Source organism: Aethalodelphis obliquidens, unplaced genomic scaffold, assembly GCF_003676395.1.
Source record: "Aethalodelphis obliquidens isolate GAN/ISIS:26980383/991018 unplaced genomic scaffold, ASM367639v1 scaffold7, whole genome shotgun sequence".
In the NCBI taxonomy this organism is placed as follows: Eukaryota; Metazoa; Chordata; class Mammalia; order Artiodactyla; family Delphinidae; genus Aethalodelphis; species Aethalodelphis obliquidens.
The window spans coordinates 42,346,122-42,370,191 of NW_020837951.1; the positions used below are offsets into that span (position 1 = coordinate 42,346,122).

General features: G+C 42.0%; 1 protein-coding gene across 1 annotated transcript in view; it reads left to right on the forward strand.

The window, feature by feature from the left end:
• Positions 1–24,070, forward strand: part of GNA14 (G protein subunit alpha 14) — a 194,572-nt gene that overhangs the window by 85,532 nt on the left and 84,970 nt on the right. Inside the window, exon 2 of the mRNA XM_027105653.1 lies at positions 14,063–14,247. Coding sequence (XP_026961454.1) covers positions 14,063–14,247 — 185 coding nt within the window. The remainder of the gene's footprint in view (positions 1–14,062; positions 14,248–24,070) is intronic.

The window sequence follows — 24,070 nt, forward strand, 5'->3', positions numbered from 1 at the left end:
TGAGTGGAACTAGAGGTTAGTATTACTCATGAATCATTAGGTTGTGACTTGGAAATTATATATGCATATATATATATTTAAGTAATTTTTTTTGGATATCAGTAAGAGACATATTGAAAAACTCTTGACCAAATGTTTTTGTCTTAGCCATCCTGGAGTTCATGGTTCTGGGAAGACTGAGGCTCAAATGGGTCTTGGGCTGGAGGAAAGGAAATGACAGAGTTGGCCTTCCCCACTGAGGTGGAGACTCATTCCTTAGAATCAGAGCCCAGCCCAGGCACTCAATATATGCTGAATAAATAATGGCTGGAATGACTCCAAGCACGTCCCGAATTAGACCGTGATGTTACTTGATTCACAGCTGTACACCAAAAAAGAAACTTCTTTCTTTCAGAGGGTGAAGCCATAATGAAGACCATTTGATGAGAACTCAAGTTTCTGAGTTGGCACAAAATTGTTTGTTGTTTTGGGGACTGAGAGAAGAATTAAAGCAGGAGAACATATTTCATTTACATTGGGAAAGGCCCCTGAGAATTAAATGGTAGGAAAGAGTCCAAGGTTTTTTGGTGACTAGTTGAGGAATGCTACAGAAAGTGGTATTAGGAAATTCTTCAAATATTCAGACAGTTAGTGAGCACCTACTCTAGGGCAGGTGTTGTCCAAGGTGCTGGGGTTCAAAGGTAGAGAAGAGAGTTCCTAATCTAAGGAAAATCACAGACTAATGGGAAGACATATAAACATCATGACAAGGCCGTAATAATGGTACATAAAGATACAGTAGGACCAAGAAGAAGAGAATGAGTCTTTCTACCTGGGAATGCGGGGGCATTCATGGTAAAAGCGATGGTGGAACAGCGCGATAAGATGGATGAGTTGGCCTGGGAGCCAGCTGGGCTCCTGGGATAGAGAAAGGAAGGCGAAAATGACGGGACCTGGGTTTTACCTGGTTGATACAACATTGCCAATATCTTGGTATTACTTAACCCATGTGTTCTTAAACTGGACCTTTAAGGGTAAATTCACATATTTTGATCACAGTGGTGCTGAAAGACACCATATACCTTTTTGGATATCTACAGTAGTCCCCCTTTATCCATGGGGGATACATTCCAAGACCTCCAGTGGAGGGACTTCCCTGGTGGTCCAGTGGTTAAGACCCCGCACTCCCAATGTAGGGGGCCCGGGTTCAATCCCTGGCCCAGGAACTAGATCCCACATGCTGCAACTAAGAGTCTGCATGCCGCAACTAAAGATCCCACACGTGGCAACGAAGATCCCACGTGCTGCAACTAAGACCCGGTGCAGCCTAATAAATAGATAAATATAAAAGACCTCCAGTGGTTACCTGAAACCACATATAGTACTGAATTCTCTCCCTCTCTCTCTCTCTCTATATATATATATGTATATATGCACTATGTTTTTTTCTATACATACGTACCTATGATAAAGTTTAACTTATAAATCAGGCACAGTAAGAGATTAACAACATAACTAATAATAAAATAGAACAATTCAAATAATATAATAAAAGTTATGTGAATGTGGTCCCTCTCTCAAAATATTGTATAAATTTAATGCCTTTTCTATCTTAACTAAGTACTTTTCACACAGTGTGGCCATAACTTGTTGCAGTTTGAGGTGCAACAGCAAAACTAGCATGGATTTCTTTTTCCTTCTTCACAACTTCACAGATAGAAGATTCATTCTTTCCATAGATCTTAGCCACCTCAGCATATGTTTTTCTTTTCTTATTAAGTTGAGAATTTTTACCTTTTCTCTTAAAGAAAGCACTTTATGACTTCTCATAGGCATATCCAAATTGTCAGCATCACTACTCTTGTGCCTTGGGGCCATTATTAAGTAAAAAAAGGGTGACTTGAACACAAGCACTGCGATAACTGCACAGTCAATCTGATAACCACACAGCTACTAAGTGACTAATGGGTGGGATATGCTGGATAAGGGGATGACTCACGTCCCAGGCAGGACAGAGTGAGATGGTGCAAGCTTTCATTATGCTACTCAGAAGGGTGTGCAATTTAAAACTTAAGAATTATTTATTTCTGGAATTTTCCATTTAATATTTTCAGACCACGGTTGACCACAGGTAACTGGAACTGCAGACATTCAAACCATGGATGGGGCCGGAGGGGTTTACTGTACTTAAATCTGAATAAAACTAATTTCGTATTCTGCCAGAATGGTGAGAAGGACTTCAAGAGAACAATTTTTTTGAAAAACCATCCAAAGTGGATGACAGTGCATGGTACTTTGAAAGTCCCACGGTTTTGGAATTCTCTGTGCTTTCATTCTTAACCTGAACCTGCATTTAATTGCACTAGTGTCTACTTTTGTTTAACTACAATTTAACTTATTTTCATTTAAATTTATCTTTGGAGTGGAGGAGGATGGATAGAAGGGTGGGTCAGATACTCCCAGCAAGCATCAGCATCAGCAAGATGCTTTAGTATTTTGAAATAGATATCTTGTCTCCTTGCCTGCCCTTATTGAGGTTTGAAGATTTTAAGTCCATCCTGTCTTTTTAGAGCTTCCTCTTTTCCTTTAAGTAATTTTTGTCTTTGCTCTATCCTTCCTCCTATTCTTTTTCAGCATGAGCAAAAATTCAGCTTTTAGACAATCATAACTTGTGAAGGAACAAGTTCTGAATTTAGACTCCTCCCTGTGTTGACCATTCTGGGGTTATATGATTCCTCATATCCTTTCAAAGGTTGAGAGGCTAAAGTCTTATTAGCGCCCTGGTGGTGTGATTTCTTGGTAAACGTTTCTGTAAGAATGAGGGAAATGTCAATTTTCAGGAAGAGCAGTGAACTGTGGAAGATTCTAAAATCATTTATGAAAATGCTTACAATTTGTCTTTTTAAAAAATAAAACAATTATGAGTTAGAGTCATAGAGCAGAAAGTGATCTCTTGACTCTCCTTATAAGTGAAATGAGTTTTACTTCTAATGGGATTGCTAATATTTTAGTTGTAAACCACAGAGATTATTTGAATAGGTTCCTCCCTATCCTTTGTGTGGTTTATTCATTTTTAGGGAAAAGTAATTGATGTCCTCAGCATTTTCCAATATAGAGTTTTGTCACTAACAGGCATTTGTTTCTTAAGATTCTGTATATTTTGTTACTTTTCCGGAAACGTATACAGACGAGCTATTGACACAGAACAAGCAAAATTGTGTAACTCTTTGTGGAAGGGTCAGTTAGAATGTCTGACTAACAAAGATCTCTGGATCATGTTGACTGCATACAAGAGATGCATGTCAATTAACGACAACCGTTTCCTGACATAAAGCAGTTAATTCTAAGCTGAATATTTGTATTGAATTTTTTATGAATACCACATTTCTAACAAATTATAGAAATTTGGTTGTGTAGGTAAATAGCTCAAATTAATTTAGAGTAAAAAGTAGCCTTGCTGTCTCCTTGCATTTGAACTTTTAAATGCACTTGTGGCAAATATGAGAAGTACATTATGTTTGATACTTTAAATTAGAAAAACATTTATTCAAAAAATCTTTGTGATTGAAAATTGTTAGCATGATCTTTTGGCTTTGCCTGATATAAGAACTGCTCAGAAATCAAGTTTGGACTTGAAAATACCATCTTGATCAAAATGAGGCCCAGAGACAGAAAGTGGCAGGAAATACTTGGCATTGCTGCTTTTCTTGGTGAGTCAATACAAATGATTTTGTAGATTAATGAAACAAAAAGACTATAAAATATACAGCATCTTGAATTCTGCTCCATTGTTTTAGTGTTGGCTTCTTTTTCTAAAAAAAAATCTCAAACTGTCTATTGAGCCTCATCACTTAAGTTCTTTCAGCTTTTCCTTTTTGTTTCAAAAGCCTTGTACTTACCTCTTTTGTTGAGAGAGCAGCCATGAACTCTGTGTCCAGTTGTTTCCAGTTCTGTGATGCCTAGGACATTGCCACTTCTCCTTTTATGGTGAAAAATAGCACCTTTTTCTGTTTGAAGAGCAGAGGCTGGGGAAGATGACATGATTGTGATGGTGATATGGGGATTGGGGAGGACTGATTTGAATAAGTGAATCTTAATGGCACCTTCCAAATGTTTCCCCTCTGGAAGTTGAAAAACAGAGCTCCCACAGATATTTTATTCATGCAGAAATGAAATTGGAACTTGGTATAAAATCCCATTGGCTAAACTGAACATGATGTAAAAATTTGAGCATTCCAGTCCCAGGTAGATTACATTAGTAGAGGTTCCTCTTGGGAGAGTCTGGAGAAGTGCTTCCCAACCAGTCCATGGACTGGGTGCCTCAAAACCCTTGGCGCTCTGGTTAAAATGCATAATGCCAAGCTCCTGCAAGGGTGAGTCAGAGTTGAACTGAGGAGGAGCCCAGAAACCTGCATTTTTATTGAGTATCCCTCCCTCCATTGGATTGCACTTGGGTAGATGTCTTAGTTCACTTAGGCTGCTATGAAATACCACAGACTGGGTAGCTTATACACAACAGAGGTGTATTTCTCACAGTCTGGAGGCTGGAAGTTGAAGTTCTGGGTGTCATTAAGGTTGAGTTCTGATGAGAGCTGGTCTCCAGACTGCAGACGTCTCCCAGTGGACTCATATGGTAGAAGGGGCAAGGGAGCTCTCTGGGTTCTCTTTATAAGGGTACTAATGTCATTCATGAGGGCTCCACTCTCATGACCTAATCACCTTCCAAAGGCCCTCCTAATGCCATCTCTTTGGGCATAAGATTCTCAGCCTTATGGGGTGGGGGGGGGGGACACAAACATTCTCACCGTAGCAGTAAGGGATCATTTGGAATTTTCCCCAGTGTTAGCCAGATTCTCTCATGAATCAGTATCTTTAGAATAACAAGTACCAGGATTGCAGCACTCACAGGTGCAGAAACTCCCGCCACCTGGGGTGGCTGCTGCCCAAGGTCAGCTGTGAGTTATAGGGGACCAAGCAGAGTGCCCCCAAATCCAGGCACTCTCCTCCGGGCCACCCTCTTTGCTACTAAGAACCTCTCCTGCATAAAGATTCCAAAAGGCATTTTCCTAACTCCTGTACCCAACTACCAGGAAACTCTGATACAGAACCTGGGCCTCCCTGTGTGGCTGGCCCCGGGGCCCCGCGTGTCCTCATCGGAAAGGGCAAGTGGCAGTGTGCCTGCTCCTGTGTGAGGCTGCTTTGTCACTCAACAGACTCGTCCACTTAGTCCTGAGTCCTCTCTTGGCCAGGCAAACCCTCTTCCCATTGCTTTCCCAGACCGTGATCATCCTTGTTGTCTTAGTCAGTGAATACTGAAGCACAGATATTTATTAGGCTCCTACTATGTGCTCTGTTTTAGGCTCCAAAGACACGAGGAAACGAGAAATAAGGCCCCGTAGAGCCAACCTGCCAGTCACAACAGAATGTGTCCATACCCTCTTCTGCCCGTTGGTTTCATAAGTCATTTACACCAACGTACAGAACTGTGTCCCCATTTCTGTTCTGTTTACGTACATCGTCGTCTGTAAAACTGAGCTGAAACACAATGGCTTCTCCCAGATGGTTTCAGAAAACATCCCAGACTATTGGAGTTGGCTTTGCCCATCTGAGAAGCTTTATCAGCTCCTCCCTTTGACTCTCAGGGAGGCGGTCTTGACTAAAGATTATAGGTAAACTTTAGAACAATTGGCTTTCTGTTCAGATATGCTTGGTTTATCACTTGGAAAGGTCTTTTTGCTCTGGCCTCTGTTCTCTCCTGGCTCCTAAAAACCAACTTTTTTTCCCTCCCCATGAGTCTCTCTGAGTCCTAAGCTGAAACTCGAACCTCAGACTGCTTTCTCAAATCTCAGAGTTTAGAATTTTAGTGCTAAGACATTTTTCTGACCCCTTTTTAGTGACATCAGTTTCAACCCTCAGTTTTTTTGTATGTGTGTGAGGTTCATGGGTAGAATTTCAGAAGCCTCTCAAGAGAAAGAGGGGGAAAGCTCCCTTAAGGATGGAGAGTAAAAGAGTACATTTCACATAATACACACCAAGATGAAATACCCAGATCACTGGGGGATAGACCAGATGTTTGTAGTTGGAATATCACCAAAGTCTTATGATAATATTTAATTAATCAAATATTTAATTTGATTACCCATGGCAAATGACACTGGTTTTTTACTCGTAACATTCATGTTTCCTTACATAAGAAGCTTATTTAAATAAAAAATTTTTAATATTATATAATCATGCAGATGGTACATGGATATGATAAAAATAGCAAGGTAAGTACGGAAATAATGGAGTTTGGGGAAACACTGGTAAGTAAATGCCAAGAACAAGTATCCTGTAGGAAAGCTCCCAGCCCTGCAGAGTGCACACCCACCACCCACGGACACAGGAAGCCTGCGGAGGTGAGCTTTCACTTAAATAGAACACAGGTTATCCATGTGTGCCAACCATGCCCGAGTAGCAAGCCACGTAAGTGCAGATTAACCACTTGCTGAGCATGTATGCTGGAAAAGGAAGTAACTCACATTTACGGTGAGGGGAGGCACAGGATCCCGGCAGAGCATTGCAGTGAGAGACTCAGGCGAGTACGAGAGGCTTAGTGAGAGGCAGGTTGGTCTCCTGCCTGGAGGTCAGCGGGCACAAAAGCAGGGAAGGCGAACCAGGCCCTCGGAGGAATCTCTGTTACAACCAGGGTGCCTTACTCAGAGGTTACCCCCTGATTTTATTACAGACCACATTTGTAGTAGGATGACGATAAATAAGAACCTGAAACCAGTAGGCTCTTAACGATAACGAAAGTTTTAAAGTACTTATAACCCATCGTTGGTTTTCTTTCCTCCAAGTATGAAAACAGTGAAGCAAAAACTAAGTGGAAGAGAAGAGGCATTTCCCTTATTTATATCTGGAACAGAATCTAGAGATGGAATTGTAATTTTACTCCTTTCTCTGCTCTGTATTTTAATAGCATTGGGTCCAGGAGCAAAAGTCCTTCTGGCCTGTGGTTCCCTCCCCTGTCCCCCTTTGTCTCATCTGATTAAATCTCTTGGTCACTTGATACCAAAGTTCGCCTTCCAAGCCACGGCTCCCCCCTCCCTGCTGCTCCCAGAGTGAGGGAATGCTGCTCCCAGAGCGAGGGCTCAGTTCTCCTGCTATCTGCAGAGGCTGTGGAGGTGCCGTCCACCAGCATGTTGATTTTGTGGAAGGGCCAGTGAGAAAGTTCTCACAAAGAGATAAGAAACAAAGCAGAGTGGACCTGTGCTACTGACTGGCCCAAACCATACATTCTAGTATGCAGTCAGGAGGGATGTCAGAGCTAAGTCACCTATTCTTCCAATCACCAATAATTTTTGTTCTAAAAATCATATCCTTTAGATTTTTCTTTTGTGTGGAATAAATGAACGGTTGTGCTCAATGTCTGAGTGTTGAGTTTCTGTTTAGAAGAAGTGAGGATACAAAAACAAGCCCCGTATATATGCTGCCTATACCAACTCACTTCAGACCTAGAGACACATACAGCCTGAAAGTGAGGGGATGGAAAAAGGTATTCCATGCAAATGGAAATCAAAAGAAAGCTGAGTAGCAATACTCATATCAGACAAAATAGACTTTAAAATAAAGACTGTTGGGACTTCCCTGGTGGCGCAGCGGTTAAGAATCCGCCTGCCAATGCAGGGGACACGGGTTTGATCCCTGGTCTGGGAAGATCCCACATTCTGTGGAGCAACGAAGCCTGTGCACCACAACTACTGAGCTCACATGCCACAACTATGGAAGCCTGTGGGCCTAGAGCCCACGCTCTGCAACAAGAAAAGCCACAGCAATGGGAAGCCCACACACTGCAGTGAAGAGTAGCTCCTGCTCGCCACAACTAGAGAAAGCCCGCATGCAGCAGCAAAGACCCAACGTGGCCAAAAATAAATAAATAAATAATGTTAAAAAAAAAAAAAAAAGACTGTTACATAATGATCAAGGGATCAATCCAAGAAGATACAACAATTGTAAATATGTATGCACCCAACATAGGAGCACCTCAATATATAAGGCAAATATTAACAGATAATAAAAGGAGAAATTGACAGTAACACAATAGGAGCGAGGGACTTTAACACCCCACTTACATCAATGGACAGACCATCCAGACAGAAACTCAGCTCAGATCCTTAGCTTGAGTTTACTGGTCCCTCTAGTCCTGGTCACAGCTGTCATTGCAGAGACTGACTTACGTCTCGTGTTTCCACCCCCTCTCCCACCTCAGCCCCCATCTGCTGTTGGAACTGTCTCATTTAGAGCAGAGCTCTGAAGAATTAAAGATAAAGTTCCAAGTGCTGGAGTCTCAGAACCAGGTGAAGACAGTGCTTAGCTGATAGAAGGGTGTGACTTGGCCATTTATTTGGGGAAACACTCAGTGTAAAACTAGTACATGGTGTTATCATGGGAAGTGCGTGTACCAACAGAGACCCAGATTTAGACCCAAGACTCAACAGACACTGCCAAGCTGAGTCACCTTGGACAGACTTTGACCTTGGACAGAGATTAAATAAACTATCTAATCTTTTTGATATTCAGGTTCCCTTCTGGAAAAAGAAGATACTAATCGGGTTGTGTTGAGGCTTAAATGAGAGGGAGAGGATCCTTCACCCCTACCCCCAGCCCACCGAGTTTCTTTGCTCTCTTGCCCTCAGCCCCAGGTGGTGTGTGTCTTTCAATCTTTCTTCTTTTCTTTAACCTGTCCTTTTTTTGCCCTAGGTTTGGTTTTTTAATTCTTCAAATAACCACAATATATTAGTAGAATTGAAGAACGTTTTAAAATATTGGTATTGATCAAATACATTTATATCATCTTTAAAATCATTTCTAACCTTTTCTTTTCAAAATCTTCCATGTCCAAAAGCAAAATCAATGACTTTTTACACATGTTTCTGTGTTTGGGGCTGCTGGTGGGGTTGGCTTTAACCTTTTGTAAGTGAATGGTCTTTATAATGCAAAAGATCCTCTACCTTGGTATAGAACTTTGGGGTGAGTCTTGAGTGATTTTTCTGGTTTAAGAGGGCCCAAATCCCAGGGGCTTCGTGATAATTGCATAATCTCTCCGTTCACGTCAGCTTTGTGGTATGTAGAATGTGGAAGTATTAACCTTCACTTAGGATAAGGTAGCACTGTACCCAAGGTCAACCTTGCCGGGGTGGAATAGAAACAAGTGTGGCAGCATCATAGAAGAGATGCAGGGAACCCCAGGATTCTGCAAGAGCAGAGATCTAATCTGATTCAGGATTCTAGACCAAGCTCTGACTGTATAGGATCTTCCCACAGGTCCTCAGTTTACACACGAGGTCTTGTCAGCCAAGAGTCCTCATGAAACTGGCCTCATCACAATCATCTTTTGACAATTCATATCTCACTTTTCTGCAGTTGTCTGCGATACAAGACCAATGGGGGAAAACTGACTTCTCATGTTTGTTCTATTCATTCCTCCATTTAGTTGTTTTTTGAGAGCTGACTATATGGCAGGCACAGTGTTCGTGGTACCCAAATGCGTGACTCCCAAGCCTTACCCTTCCTGGACTTAGGGTGTAGCAAGAGACGTATCTGCAAACAAGCAGTTAGGGGATGGGCCCCACTGGGCTGTCCACAGGCACTTTGAGAGCTTAAAGGGGGCAAGCCTAACTGTTGGGGGGACGAAGGGGAAGAAAATTCCTTTAGGGCAGTGTTATTTGTGTTGAACCTCGAAGGGTAAGGCTTTAGCAGCCCGGTTGCTAGCCGCAGCTCTGAATCTGCATCAGCGTTGCCCTGTTTGCTGACTCACAGTTTCCTCATCTCTGACCTGGGAAGACGGCACCCACCTTTCCCATCTCTGGAGGTAGAAGTAAGGCAACAGGGAGGCTTGTGAGGTCGTGAGGACACTCACCTGTTGGGAGGTTCTTCTTCATGCCCCAACAGTGTGCGCCTGCAAGATGGTGGGTGTGCCTGGGCTTAGGGTTCAGTGTGCGGCTGTGAACTTCCCATCTGTCCTCATTAGACCAGTATGACTAAGTCCATTTGGTCATGATCCCGATGTTCTTCTCTGATAGTAGAGTCCGCATTAGAGTCTGATTGAGTAAATCCCCTCTTTCTCTTGCTGACAGTGTGCACTTGCAGAGATCACTGAACAGTATGAGCCCCAGGTTTCTCATCTGTATGATAAAGATGACGGTAATAGTTCATACCTCGTGGGTTGGTTGTGAGGATCAAAGGAGATCATGTGTGCAGAGTACCAGGCACAGTGTGACTCTCTAACAGTCACCATTATTAGGACTGGGGAGTAACCAGGAAGGGGTCACAGAGAATCAGGATAAGCCTCCTGCTTGGCCATTTTCATGGTGGTTCCTGCCATGGTTGAGGTCACTGCCACCCACATAGCACACTGGGTGGTTGAGAGAGGATGAGCCACCTCTTTTCCTATTTGTGGATAGTGAAGGCAGCTGAGATTGGATGAATTCCATATCACTATCATGTATTCAAAAAATACTTTCAATTCAATAATATTATTCAAGATTTTAAAAGGAAGGAGGAATATTCCATTGTATATATGTGCCACATCTTCTTTATCCATTCATCCGATGATGGGCCTAGGGGTAAGACGGGAATAAAGATACAGACCTACTAGAGAATGGACTTGAGGATATGGGGAGGGGGAAGGGTAAGTTGTGACAAAGTGAGAGAGTGGCCTGGACATATATACACTACCAAACGTAAAATAGATAGCTAGTGGGAAGCAGCCGATAGCACAGGGAGATCAGCTCCATGCTTTGTGATCACCTACAGGGGTGGGAGGGAGGGAGACGCAAGAGGGAAGAGATATGGGAACATATGTCTATGTATAACCGATTCACTTTGTTATAAAGCAGAAACTAACACACCATTGTAAAGCAATTATACTCCAATAAAGATGTAAAAAAAAAAAAAAAAAAAGGAAGGAGGGCTTCCCTGGTGGCACAGTGGTTAAGAATCCGCCTGCCAATGTAGGGGACACGGGTTTGATCTCTGGTGTAGGAAGATCCCACATGCTGTGGAGAAACTAAGCCCGTGCGCCACAACTACTGAAGCCCGCGCGCCTAGAGCCCGTGCTCCGGCACAAGAGAAGCCACCGCAATAAGAAGCCCGCGCATCGCAATGAAGAGTAGCCCCCGCTCGCTGCAGCTAGAGAAAGCCTGCACGCAGCAAAGACCCAACGCAGATAAAAATAAATAAATTAAAATAAATAAATAAATAAAAAATAATCAGGGTCTTTAAAAAAAAAAAAAAAAGGAAGGAAATGCTGTCCTAGGCTACAACATGAATGAACCTTGAGGGTATTATGCTAAGTGATATAAGCCAGTCACAAAAAGACAAATACTGTGTGATTCCCCTTATATGAGGTACCCAGAGTGGTCAGATTCTTAGATACAGAAAGGAGAAAGGTGGCTTGGGGGGGGAGGGAGGATTGGGGAGTTGTTTAATGGGGGTGGAGTTTCAGTTCTGCAGGATGAAAAGGGCTCTGGAGATTGCACAACAATGTGAATATACTTGACACTTCTGAACTGTATACCTACAAATAATGAAGATGGTACATTTTGCTGTGTGTATTTTATCACAATTTTATAAAAGCTTAATGAGCTTGTGCCAAGTGTAAGGCATTATACCTGGCCCAAGGGGAGGCAGTGTGAATAAAAACAAATATGGCCCCTGTCTCCCCTTACGAAACTTACAGGCTGGTAAGGGAGGCATATGTCAAAGGAAGAATGACATTAATGGGCAAAAGTGCAGCTGGAACAGGTGCTCCAACCAGAAGTTCATGGTACCCTGAGAACCTAGAGTATGGGGACTTGACCTCATCAGGCAGACCAGTCCAGGTGAAGAGCAGCAGTGAGAGGGGTGAAGGGAGACCATCCCAGGAACGTGCGAGGCATGAGCCGAGGCTGCAACGAGGAGGCCATTGTGGCTAGAGTGCAGAGGGAGGAGGAAAGCGTGTTGTGAGAAGAGGCTGGAGAAGACGGAGGGGCCAGACCACACGGCCTTGTTGGCCACAGTAGAGTTTTCTTTCTTCCTGAGCTGAGGGGAGGCCATTGAGGGTTTTTTTGTTTTTTTTTTTTTTGCGGTATGCGGGCCTCTCACTGTTGTGGCCTCTCCCGTTGCGGAGCACAGGCTCCGGACGCGCAGGCTCAGCGGCCATGGCTCACGGGCCCAGCCGCTCCGCGGCATGTGGGATCTTCCCGGACCGGGGCACGAACCCGTGTCCCTTGCGTCGGCAGGCGGACTCTCAACCCCTGCACCACCAGGGAAGCCCCCATTGAGGGTTTTGAGCCGAGGTTGGGAAGACACACAGAAAAGCAGGTTTGTGTTTTGAAAAGATCAACCTGAAGGAACATTTTTTTTTTTCTTACAAGGAAAGATCTTATCAAATGCTAAGAGGTGTCTCAATTATTCACCTGGAAAAATCGTTCGAGTCCCCTAGATGTTTCTCCGGGGCCTGATGTTCACAGGGCCCTCGGCGAGAGTGCAGACGGAGACCCACATCCCATAAGTCTAAATGGTTACAGGCAGTAATCAAGCCAACAAACCGTGATTAATATGTTCTGTCCTCTTACCATGACAAACATCTCTTTATAACTAAAATGTCAAAAAAGATATGTACAGCTATGGTTTTTAATATGACTAAGAGCGAACAAAGTATCAAAGATGATTGAATTTAACTATAACCGCACTGTCTGGGTATTCTGTTGGGTCAGTGAGATGTGGATACGTAATAAAATATTTTATAATTAATCCATCATTTCCTATTTCATAATTTTTGGCCTTCTTTATAGTAAAATCATGAATTATATTATTTTAATTAAGATTTTCATACAATTCGTGTTGTTTTAATAGAAATGCTGTTAGATGACTTTTTTATAACAAGTATACTGAATATATATTGTATATATATTTGTATATATGCAGTTCACCCATTTGAAGAATCCAACTTTTATTGAGTCATTTTAGTTCTGAGATCATTTTCATTAATTCCAATTAGAAGAAACTTTGCCCTACTGAGATCATATCAACCTACCTGAATTGTTAAAAAAACTTCTTTAAAGCAATACTTGGATTTGAAAATGAACCATAAATATAGTATATTATGTTCCAAACATGGTAATGGGATCTCTGAGATAAATTATCTTTATCACAAAAAATATTAGAAAGAAAATATTTTAATTCCATCACACAAATGTCTGTCACTTACGCTGCACCTTTTCCTGTCTATTCAAACAATATCTCAATCTAATATTAATGTAAAGCCCTGGCATCATGTTTCACACATATTATCTGGACATCTATGCACATTTAAGAGCAGTAGGAATGGTTTGATGTTGTAAAATGTTCCTTGGCTGCCATGTACAAGTGTTGTGAGTTTGGAGGACCTCCTGAACTACAAATTGGAATATGAGGAGGGGGAAGAATATAGACGTTTGGTACAGCTAGGGATGGTGCTTCATTGTGCGAGGATCCATTGTATTCATGTATTTGAAAGAAAGGAATTGACAAGTTAATTAGCCTTTTCTCACATCCCGGTGTTTCTGCTGCTCAAACCTTCCCTGTGCTCTGAAGCAGCCCCCATCGCTGCCATGGCTGGTATTAGCAGTGGGGAAACCCTCGAATGTTTGGGGCTTTCAGACACGGATGCCAATTGTTTCGAGGTTATAGGGCAAGGGATGTCGGGGAGCAGTTCCTTGGGGCCTAAACTGTTAGTCACAAGAGCTGATGTTTAGGATTACTCCAAGTGACAAGGGCACTCATGTGTCCTTAATAAATTGTGTGTGTGTGTGTGTGTGTGTGTGTGTGTGTGTGTGTGTGTGATATTTGTGGACTTCTAAAGCACAGGGTCCAGGGTGGGGACCCCTCTGCCCAGGGGTTAAGGATGGCACTACCTGCAGCCTCAACTTGCATAAGCACTCGGCAGGCCCTTTCCAAATCCACCCCCATCAGTTTACTAATCCTCATATTGGCCAACGCTGCCAGGAGGAACTTTCTTTCTCACTCTGTTCCTTTTAAAGACTGCTGACTGCGTTTTTCACTTGTTTTGTCTTATTAGGAACTGGAGAAAGTGGCAAAAGCACCTTTATCAAGCAAATGAGAATCATCCATGGGTCTGGTTACAGCGACGAAGACAGAAAGGGGTTCACGAAGCTAGTTTATCAAAACATATTCACCGCCATGCAAGCCATGATCAGAGCCATGGATACCCTGAGGATACAGTACGTGTGTGAACAGAATAAGGTAACATGCTTAAGAGTGTTGGACCCATTTGTGAATACATGCTATACTCCTGGTTAGCATATGTATCTGAACTAAAAGATTTACTGCATGCTTCCATCAGAGGCCTAAAGAAGCTCTTGAACTCAGATTCTGGGGTAGAGATACTCCAGAGGAGTGCGATGAATTTAGGAACAGCGCCGCAGTCTTATTTCTGCAGAAGCTCTAGCATAGTGGTAGTGTGGTGCTGCCCAGTGCGCAGCAATTCAGAAATGTGGGTAGTCACGCTGGTGACTTCTTTCAGATGCTGAGAAAAGGAAGACATACATATACATCTCCTCTTTCAGCTAAGATACCTGGTTAATTTCTTCATTGGAGCAGTGGAGATCTTGGGTTTACAATGGCCAACTTTTTAAGAATTCCCAGTCTTAGGAAAATGCCCTGCAGACTACTCAAAGAAGTCAGCGGGCTTTGTTTGTTTGTTTGAGGAGCTAGCCCTTCTTAGGAGCTAAGTGATGATTTATGAAGGGTAATGCTTGTGTCTCAACTAGCAGAGGACTCTCATAAAGTAATGGTAGGGAGTTGCCATTTGCTTTCCTGTCACCGTGGGTTACTTAAAATACATATCTGTTTAAGACTATAGGAAAATAATGAGGCAGGAGGGTGGGAGGAGGAGACAAATAATATTTTCTATGGTGTATTGGAATGTAAATCCATAGGAAAATACTATGTATAAGTTCATTAAGAATCTAACTGATAGAGTTTCTTTAAAATAATTGATACCAAGTTACAACATGATATGATGATAAAGAGAAACATTCTGTCTGATTCTCTTGTGGATCAGTTGAAAAGAATTTAGCTGCTCAAATGCCAGAATAGTGGTCTAAGTATGGACCTCAGGGACAACTTTATCATGAACTTGTGGCATCTGTGTTCATGTACATTATACAAAGAGTTTCAGAGCAATCAATCTAATTTTTTTTTTATTACTCAGTGACTGGATTACATAGGAAAACTCAACATGCACCAGATTTTAGACGTACCTTTACAGTGTGACTGCAACCTTGTGTCTTTACCACCATTTCCTTGCAGTCTTGAGGAAATGAAGGAATATAGCTTGCCCACAGCTTCAACCTTCAACAGTGTTAACGCTGAAAAATGTGTGTGTGTGACAGGTGGTGGGGGGAGGGTGTTAGTGGTGGGAATTAGTCTTTAGTATATCTGATGCCAAGGAATATGAGAGGTGCGTCCTGAGCCACTGGGTGATTCTACAAGTGACTCTGATTCCTTTACACATTGGTTTTGAGTATATACATCATATCTTTTTGAATGCATGCAGTTAAAAAAAGAAATCACCCTTTACAAAGTATTTTAAAAATTAGGTCATCTATGGAAATTTAGGATTATTTCAGAGAAGAGGTATGTCAGGAACGTCCTTGCGGTAATTTTAGTTAATCTACTTTCCTCCTTTGTAAAAGGCATTTGTTTCCCCAGTCATAGTGGGGTGACTAACTGGAATTTAGGGATAGATTTGTAAACAGGCCTATTGGGAAGAAAAGGCTCAAGTATAAGTCAGTTCTGCTTATCTTGGCAACATGTGTTTGTAAAAACCTGATCAGATTTAGTCATCAAGGTCCCTGGGTTTTTGTTTGGTTTTCCCTCAAGGTCTTCTAGAGGAACTCTGAGTTTATATTTCAAACAAAAAGTTTTATGGGGTTCGACATTGCACCACTTTCTTGTGCTCTCTTGATCTGAATTCTTTCTCACAAGGCCATGTCCCCTTGCCCACTAATCTGCATTCGTTTCCCCCAGCTGCCATAATAAAGCACTTCAAACTGGTGGCTTAAAACAGAGATTTCTTCCTTCACAGTTCTGAAGCCTGGACGTCTGAAATCAAGGGGCTTGGTTCCACCTGGAGGCTCTGAGGGAGGCTCTGTTCCATGCTGCCCTCCTAGTTTCTATGGTTGCTGGCAATCCTTGGTGTCCTTTGGCTTGTAGATGCTTCCATCCAGTCCCTGACTCTGTCTTCCCACAGAGCTCTCCCCTCTGTATCTCTGTGCTCACATGGTGTTCTCCTCTCTGTGTCCAAACCTCCCTCTTCCCATGAGGACAGCAGTCATTGGGTTAGAGCCCATCCTAATCCAGTATGACCTCATCATAGCTTGATTATATCTACAAAGACCCTATTTCCCAATAAAGTTACTTCCTGAGATTTGGAGTTTTCGTGAATTTCAAAGCAACACCATTCAACCCAGTACAGTCTGCCCTCTGCCCCAATCCCCCAAACAATGTCTAGCCTATAAGCAAAATACATTCACCCCATTCTAATATCCCCCAAAGATTTAACCCTAAAAACAGCATCAACTCCAAGCCTCAAATCTGATCTAAATATCAACTCAAACGGTCCCCAGTCTCATCATTTAAATACTCTAAATCAGGTATGGGTAAGACTCTGGATATGGTCCATCCAAGAGCAGAATTCCTCTCCTTTCACACACCTGTGAAACTGGGAAATGAGTCAGTAGTACCTCTGTCTCCTCCTCATTTGCTGTCTCTGGCTCCAGTCTCAATTCCTTCTTTCGACTTCAAGTACCTGCATTCATGCTTCATAAACTTCCTCTTATCCTTCAGACATATGCCAGGGATGAACCACATAGTGACATGGCTTAAGGAGAGGCAAAAGGTTGAGTAGAAAGATCACTAGATTTGTTCCCCCAAATCTGGGCTCTGCTCATCGCTCACCTGTGGGTCTCAGGCAGGAGTCAGCAAACTTTTTCTGTAAAGGGCCAGAGAGGAAATATTTTCGGCTTTGAGGGCTATACAGTCTCTGTTGCAATTACTCAGCTCTGCTGTTGTACAAAACCAGGCATAGGTAATGCGTAAACGAATGAGTGACGCTTGCTTATAAACTCTGTTTGCAAAAGGTGAAAATGATTCTTAACTCACGGGCCAAACAAACAAAGGCCAAGAGCAGATTTAGTGCATGGTCTGGAGTTTGCTGACTCAGTCCTAGGGGAAGCCGTGTAACCTCTCTGGTCTCGCATTTCCTTGTCTGTTAAATGCAGACAGCACATGCTCTGTCTACTTCATAAGCCAACATGAGCAAAAAGAAGTGCTTTACAAATTAAATGGCACTGGAAAATAGAAGGTTATTACTGGGGCAAGTTCAAAAGCCAGAAATCAATTCATTGTTTCTTCTGTTGATTGTTTAGGTCAGTCATTTTGATCGATTTCTTCTTTATTATTTTCTGAATAATTTTCTCTGTGGGCTAGCCCTGATTGCAAATGTGAAACTATAACAAAGTACCCTTCTTAGGTCATAAAATGATAAAATGATTAGTGCTCTAGGAGTTTAAGTAATTACTTAAGAAGCATGATCTATGTCTTCTTTTTTAAAAAAAATTTATTTATTTTTGGCTGCATTGCATCTTCATTGCTGCGCACGGCCTTTCTCTAGTTGCAGCGAGCGGGGGCTACTCTTCGTTGCAGTGAGTGGGCTTCTCATTGCGGTGGCTTCTCTTGTTGTGGAGCATGGGCTCTAGGCGCGCAGGCTTCAGTAGTTGTGGCACATGGGCTCAGTAGTTGTGGCTCGTGGGCTCTAGAGCGCAGGCTCAGTAGTTGTGGTGCATGGGCTTAGTTTCTACACAGCATGTGGGATCTTCCCGGACCAGGGCTCAAACCCGTGTTCCCTGCATTGGCAGGTGGATTCTTAACCACTGCGCCACCAGGGAAGCCCGTGTCACCACCAGGGAAGCCCATGTCTTCTTTACAAAGTATTGCTTCATTCAAAACAATTGACTAGTTAAGTCAGGGATGAACAAACCTAACTAGCTTTTCTTTTCAGTCCTTCCCTCACTTCTTTTTCCATTATTTGATTTTTTTCAGAGCTAGACACTTTCTTAAAAGTCTGTAGAAGGGAATTCAGAGTGATTTTGGGGGGTTTTATTTTAAATGTTAGCAAGATTATTGGTCAGCCAGGTTGTTGAAAATCTTTGCCTATTACTTGACAGGCTAATTTTGAAAGGAAATTTATCAGAAATTTAGTAGCGTTTGGTTTTTAACCATGTTTTAACCAACATGTTTTTTCAATTAAGATTTAGCCTTGAAGATTATTTTCTCATACATTGCCTACTTTTCTTAAAAGAAATTATTCATATGTATTCACTCACTTTGTCGATAAGCCTTAATTTTTATGTCTCTCAAGAATGTCATGAGCACATATTAGAATTTATGACTTCTTGGATAAATACTACAGAGGCGTTTGCTCAGTGTCAGGACTACTAAATTTGAATTAAGCTTCTATCTTGTGTTTCCTGGTGATGATTTCACGGAAATCTTCATCTATTTTACCGTTTCTAGTGTCTCCAACTTGAGAAATTCTCACTCTAGGTCTGTAGTGTGGTAAAGGAAATCTTATCCCCTTAAAGGTTCTGCAGAATCGGCTTGGATGATTTACATACGGAATTTCCCAAGGGCAAAGGACAGCCCTGCCTAACTTTTCAAAATGTTTGGTTCTGTATTCAGTGATCTCTAGAAAAAAAGTACAAGGTCTACAGGTTCTTTCGGTAGCGGACCCCAGCTTCTTACTTGCCCTCCTTCTTATAGGAGGTCTTCCCCACACTGGGGTCACATCGTATTTGCATGTAATGTGCACACATTTAATTGCAAGGGCTCATCCTGAAAACAAAAACAACACCTTAAAAAAGGAGAGTTAATAATTGAACAGCAAGAGGAGTATTTTGCCTGCCATTCCCCTCAAGTACTTAACTTGGAATTCGGTGTTTGTAGAAGTGTGAGGTCTGAAATTTCCTTCAAAAAGCATCTTTCTCTTCTGCGAGAAGCTTTTCCTGAATTCCAAGTCACACTTGAGGCAGTGGGCTTGGGCCCTGTAGCCACCTATAGCTCTTGAATGGCTGAATTTGGGAGGTTTAATTGACTCACAAGGTCTCCGCTGATTTTGTTTCAAGTTTTTCAGGCCCTTCATTTAGGTACATGGATGTCTTTGTCATCAGTTCCCTGTAGTGTCTTGAGTTTCAGCCCCTTGGAGCGGGATCCCCCCTCTCCTGACTGCTGGATATATCAGGAACATGCAAAACAATGGTCCCCAGTCCCGGCTACACATTGGGAGCTCTTGGGAGGCTTTTCTGCTGCCGCCCAGGGTACCAGCCCTGGAGAGTCGGGCCTAAGTATTCTTGGCACGCAGCCCGAACTTTTGGATTGACTTTTAGAAGCTTCCCAGGTGATTCTGATTAGGCAGCCAAGTTTGAGAGCCACTGCTATATGTATCTTAAGATTATCTGGAGGCGTTCAGTTGGGATTCTACTTTCTGATGAGCCTTTCCATAGAGGAGAGGGAGACTTCTGGTAATCTCTTCCATGGGATGACCTAATCAATCTTTATCCAAAGGTAAATTGAGGGGCCAGCACTGAGGATGTTTGTTTAGTTCAGTAGTACCGGGGGCGGGGAGGCCTTAGTGAGATGAGGTGATGGTAGCGGTGACAGCATCTCCAGGTGACATTTTTGAATTCAGGGCAGGTTCTGTGTTTTTTCCTTTGAGTCTTGCAGGAGCCTAGCACAGCATCATGGCGAGTGCTTCCAGGGATGGGGTGGGGGTCAGGGGGGAAGAAAGAGCTGCATTTCCTTCGCTGGAGTTCACATTACTGGGCCTTCTCAGTCTCCTTTTCCCGCTGTTGCTACACTGAAGTTATCGTTTCTTTTTGATCAGTAGAGAATCAGAGATGCAGGTTATACTGATAACATGCCCAAGGTATAGATATTGTTTGTAATAAAAATACCTTACAATTTCATTTTGTAAATAGAGACATTAGGAAATTAAGTAGTTACATATTTTCACTCATCATTAATAGATATTTTTATTTATTGAGATGGTAATTCACTAGGTATAAAACTTAAACATCAAATATCCAACTTCACATTTAAGCAATAAAGTCAGGTATTTGCAGGTTAGGATTGCAGAAGACTTTTTTTTTTTTTTTTTTTTTGCGGTACGCGGGCCTCTCACTGTTGTGGCCTCTCCCGTTGCGGAGCACGGGCTCTGGACGCGCAGGCTCAGCGGCCATGGCTCACGGGCCCAGCCGCTCCTGCGGCATGTGGGATCTTCCCGGACTGGGGCACGAACCCGTGTCCCCTGCATCGGGAGGCGGACGCTCAACCGCTGCGCTACCAGGGAAGCCCCAGGAGAAGACATTTTCTAACACCAAAAAGAGCTTTGATCATGTCTCATATCTGTGTATATTTAACTCTTCCAGCTTAACTTTTCATTTTCAGAAAGAGGCTGAAGTTCTAGAAGGCTCTGTTAAGGCTGCGTGTGAGGAAATCAGGCACAGTTAAGTGAAAATGGTCAATTTGTGTGGCTCTTTACAGAAGAGCTTCTCAGGGTTTGACATATGTTAAGACCCCCTTATTTTCTAATTTTAAAAACATCTGTTTAAATATACTTTTCACTCCTACTTCCTCCAATTTGAAAAGTCATATTCTGCATGAGCCTCTGGGAACAGGGAGGCCAGTGCTCAGACTTTGGCTTTAGCCCAGGGTCACTGGTTCTCTGGCACATGTTAAACTCCGGCGCTTTGTTCCCATGTCCTATTGGATATTAAAAATCGTGTGGTACATTTTTCTCCTTACTAAGAACTTGGAGTCCTAGCCAGTGTCATAACAACAAATTCTCCGTCAAAATCCTAGGCTGGAGTTTTTCCATTTATGCCAATAGTTCTCTGATTAATCAATGTTGACTTCAGTGTGAAAGTTGCTCAATCGCAGCTTGAAATGTAGGAGTTTGGAAAATGGGAAAGAATAGGATAAAAATAAGAAAGAACTGGTTTTCTCCTTAATCACTGTCACAAGTAAATCTGACCACCCACTATGCATTGGGAGATGAGGAAAGTTTGGGGCCAGTGATGAGATTGATTTGACCATTGAAATGTTAATTTCTTCCCTTACCTCACCACCAGGTATGAACGTACCACGTGCAAAGAAATGCTTTGAAAAAGGGAAAATCTTACAAAGTTATAACCCAGGAACTAGTGTGACCATCAGGCTATTTGAACACCTATCCATCCATCTAACATGTGAAGTATTTTCCTTGAGTCTTAAATTGCATGCAACTTTGTTGCTGTCTTAAAGTACAAAGGGGAACATGTGAAATACCCTCACAATTCAAAACTCTTTAACAAAAGCTAGAATCGTGGTCGGTGATGCTAGCAAAATTCTTTTTTAAAAAAGTCTTACTGAAATACAGTTAATTTGCAACGTTGTGTTTAATTTCTGCTATACAGCAAAGTGACTCAATTATATATATATATTAGGTGGGCCCAAAAGTTCATTCGGTTAGTGAATACGTTGTTCCATAAAGTTCTTCGTGAAAATGAAAAATGTCTACTGAAAACCGAACGAACTTTTTGGCCCACCCAATATATATATACTTTTTCATATTCTTTTCCATTATGGTTTATCACAGGATACTGAATACAGTTCCCTGTGCTATACGGTAGGACATTGTTGTTTATCCATGAAAATTCTTGTTAGATCCAAAGTCCTTCACAATTTGCTTTCTCTTCATGGCAGAGCCGCACTCTCATTTTCTGATGGTAGAGAGGTAACAGGTGTGTTAATGCTACTCTCTTCTCAGCCCTGCCTTTTCTTATCACCCAGTTTCTTCACTGATGAATGAATGCCATAAACATGTGCCAAGAGGTAAATGAATCCCCAGGTTTGTTTTGGAGTCCTGCCAAAAGAATCATCAGTTCACCTTGTTGCATTGAATTGCGAGGTAGATTTTCTTATTAACTGGTTAATAAACTCTGCGGTATTATCCTAGGCAAAGCATTCTAGAAAGCATCCCTTATTAAGAACATTTTTTTATTCAGGTGGGAGCTCAAATGGGATACAGTAACTAATCCAACAGAAACAAATAGTTAAAAGGTTTGTGTATGTGTGTCTGCGTGCATGTGTGGGTGTGTAGGTGTGAGTGAGTGGGCGTATTCACCAGTCAACCCACCTTCGGAGTTAAAACCATATACATTGGAAACCAGAACAGCTGGCTTTTTAAATTTTCATGGACTCTTCTTTTTGGAAGCTCAGATGTTTCCAGGGAGCTTTGAGACATTGCATCGTGTGTACTTCACCGTGATTTCTTTTTCTCTTTAATTTTTATTTTATATTTGGAGGATTTACGATGTTGTGTTGGTTTCAGGTATACAGTAAAGTTATTCAGTTATGCATATACATATATCTGTTCTTTTTCATATATCTATATGAAATAGATACATATACCTATTTTCTTTTCCCATATAGGTTATTATAGAGTATTGAGTAGAGTTCCCTGTGCTATACAGTAGGTCCTTGTTGATTATTTACTTTATATGTAGTAGTGTGTCTATGTTCATCCCAACCTCCTAATTTATCCCTCCCCCACACCTTTCATCTTTGGTTACCATAAGTTTGTTTTCTAAGTCTATGAGTCTGTTTCTGTTTTGTAAAAAAGTTCATTTGTACCCTTTTTTAGATTCCACATATAAGTGATATCATGTTATTTGTCTTTCTCTGTCTGACTTACTTTACTCAGTATGAAAATCTCTAGGTCCATCCATGTTGCTGCAAATGGCATTATTTCATTCTTTTTTAGGGCTAAGTAATATTCCATTGTATATATGTACCACGTCTTTATCCATTCCTCTGTTGATGGGCATTTAGGTTGCTTCCGTGTCCTGGCTGTTATACTGCAGTGAACATTGGGGTGCATATATCTTTTCAAATTATGGCTTTCTCCGGGTATATGCCTAGGAGTGGGATTGCTGGGTCATATGGTAGTTCTATTTTTAGTTTTTTAAGGAACCTTCATACTGTTCTCCATAGTGGCTATACCAATTTACATTCCCACCAACAGCATAGGAGGGTTCCCTTTTCTCCACACCCTCTCCAGCATTTATTGTTTGTAGACTTTCTTTTTTTTTTTTTTTTTGCGGTACGCGGGCCTCTCTCGTTGCGGAGCACAGGCTCCGGACGTGCAGGCTCAGTGGCCATGGCCTAGCCACTCTGCAGCATGTGGGATCTTCCCGGACTGGGGCACGAACCCGTGTCCCCTGCATCGGCAGGCGGACTCTCAACCACTGCGCCACCAGGGAAGCCCTTGTAGACTTTTTGATGATGGCCATTCTGACCTGTGTGAGGTGATACCTCATTGTAGTTTTGATTTTCATTTCTCTAATAATTAATGATGTTGAGCATCTTTTCATGTGTTTGTTGGCCATCTGTATGTCTTCTTTGGAGAAATGTCTATTAAGGTCTTCTGTCCGGTTTTGATTGTTTTTTTTTTTGTTTGTGTTTTGCTGTTGAGCTGCATGAGCTGTTTGTATATTTTGGAGATAAATCCCTTGTTGGTCACATAGTTTGCAAATATTTTCTTCCATTCTGTGCGTTAGCTTTTCAGTTTGTTTATGGTGTTCTTTGCTGTGCAAAAGCTCTTAATTTTGATTAGGTCCCATTTGTTTATTTTTGTTTTTATTTCCATTACTCTAGGAGGTGGATCCAAAAAGATACTGCTGCGATTTATGTCAAAGAGTGTTCTGCTTACGTTTTCCTCTAAGAGTTTTATAGTGTCCGGCCTTACATTTAGGTCTTTAATCCATTTTGAGTTTATTTTTGTGTTGGTGTTAGAGAGTGTTCTAATATCATTTTTTTTTTTTTTACATGTAGCTGTCCAGTTTTCCCAGCACCACTTATTGAAGAGACTGTCTTTTCTCCATTGCATGTTCTTGCCTCCTTTGTTGTAGATTAATTGACCATAGGTGTGTGGGTTTATTTCTGGCCTTCTATTCACCTTGACTTC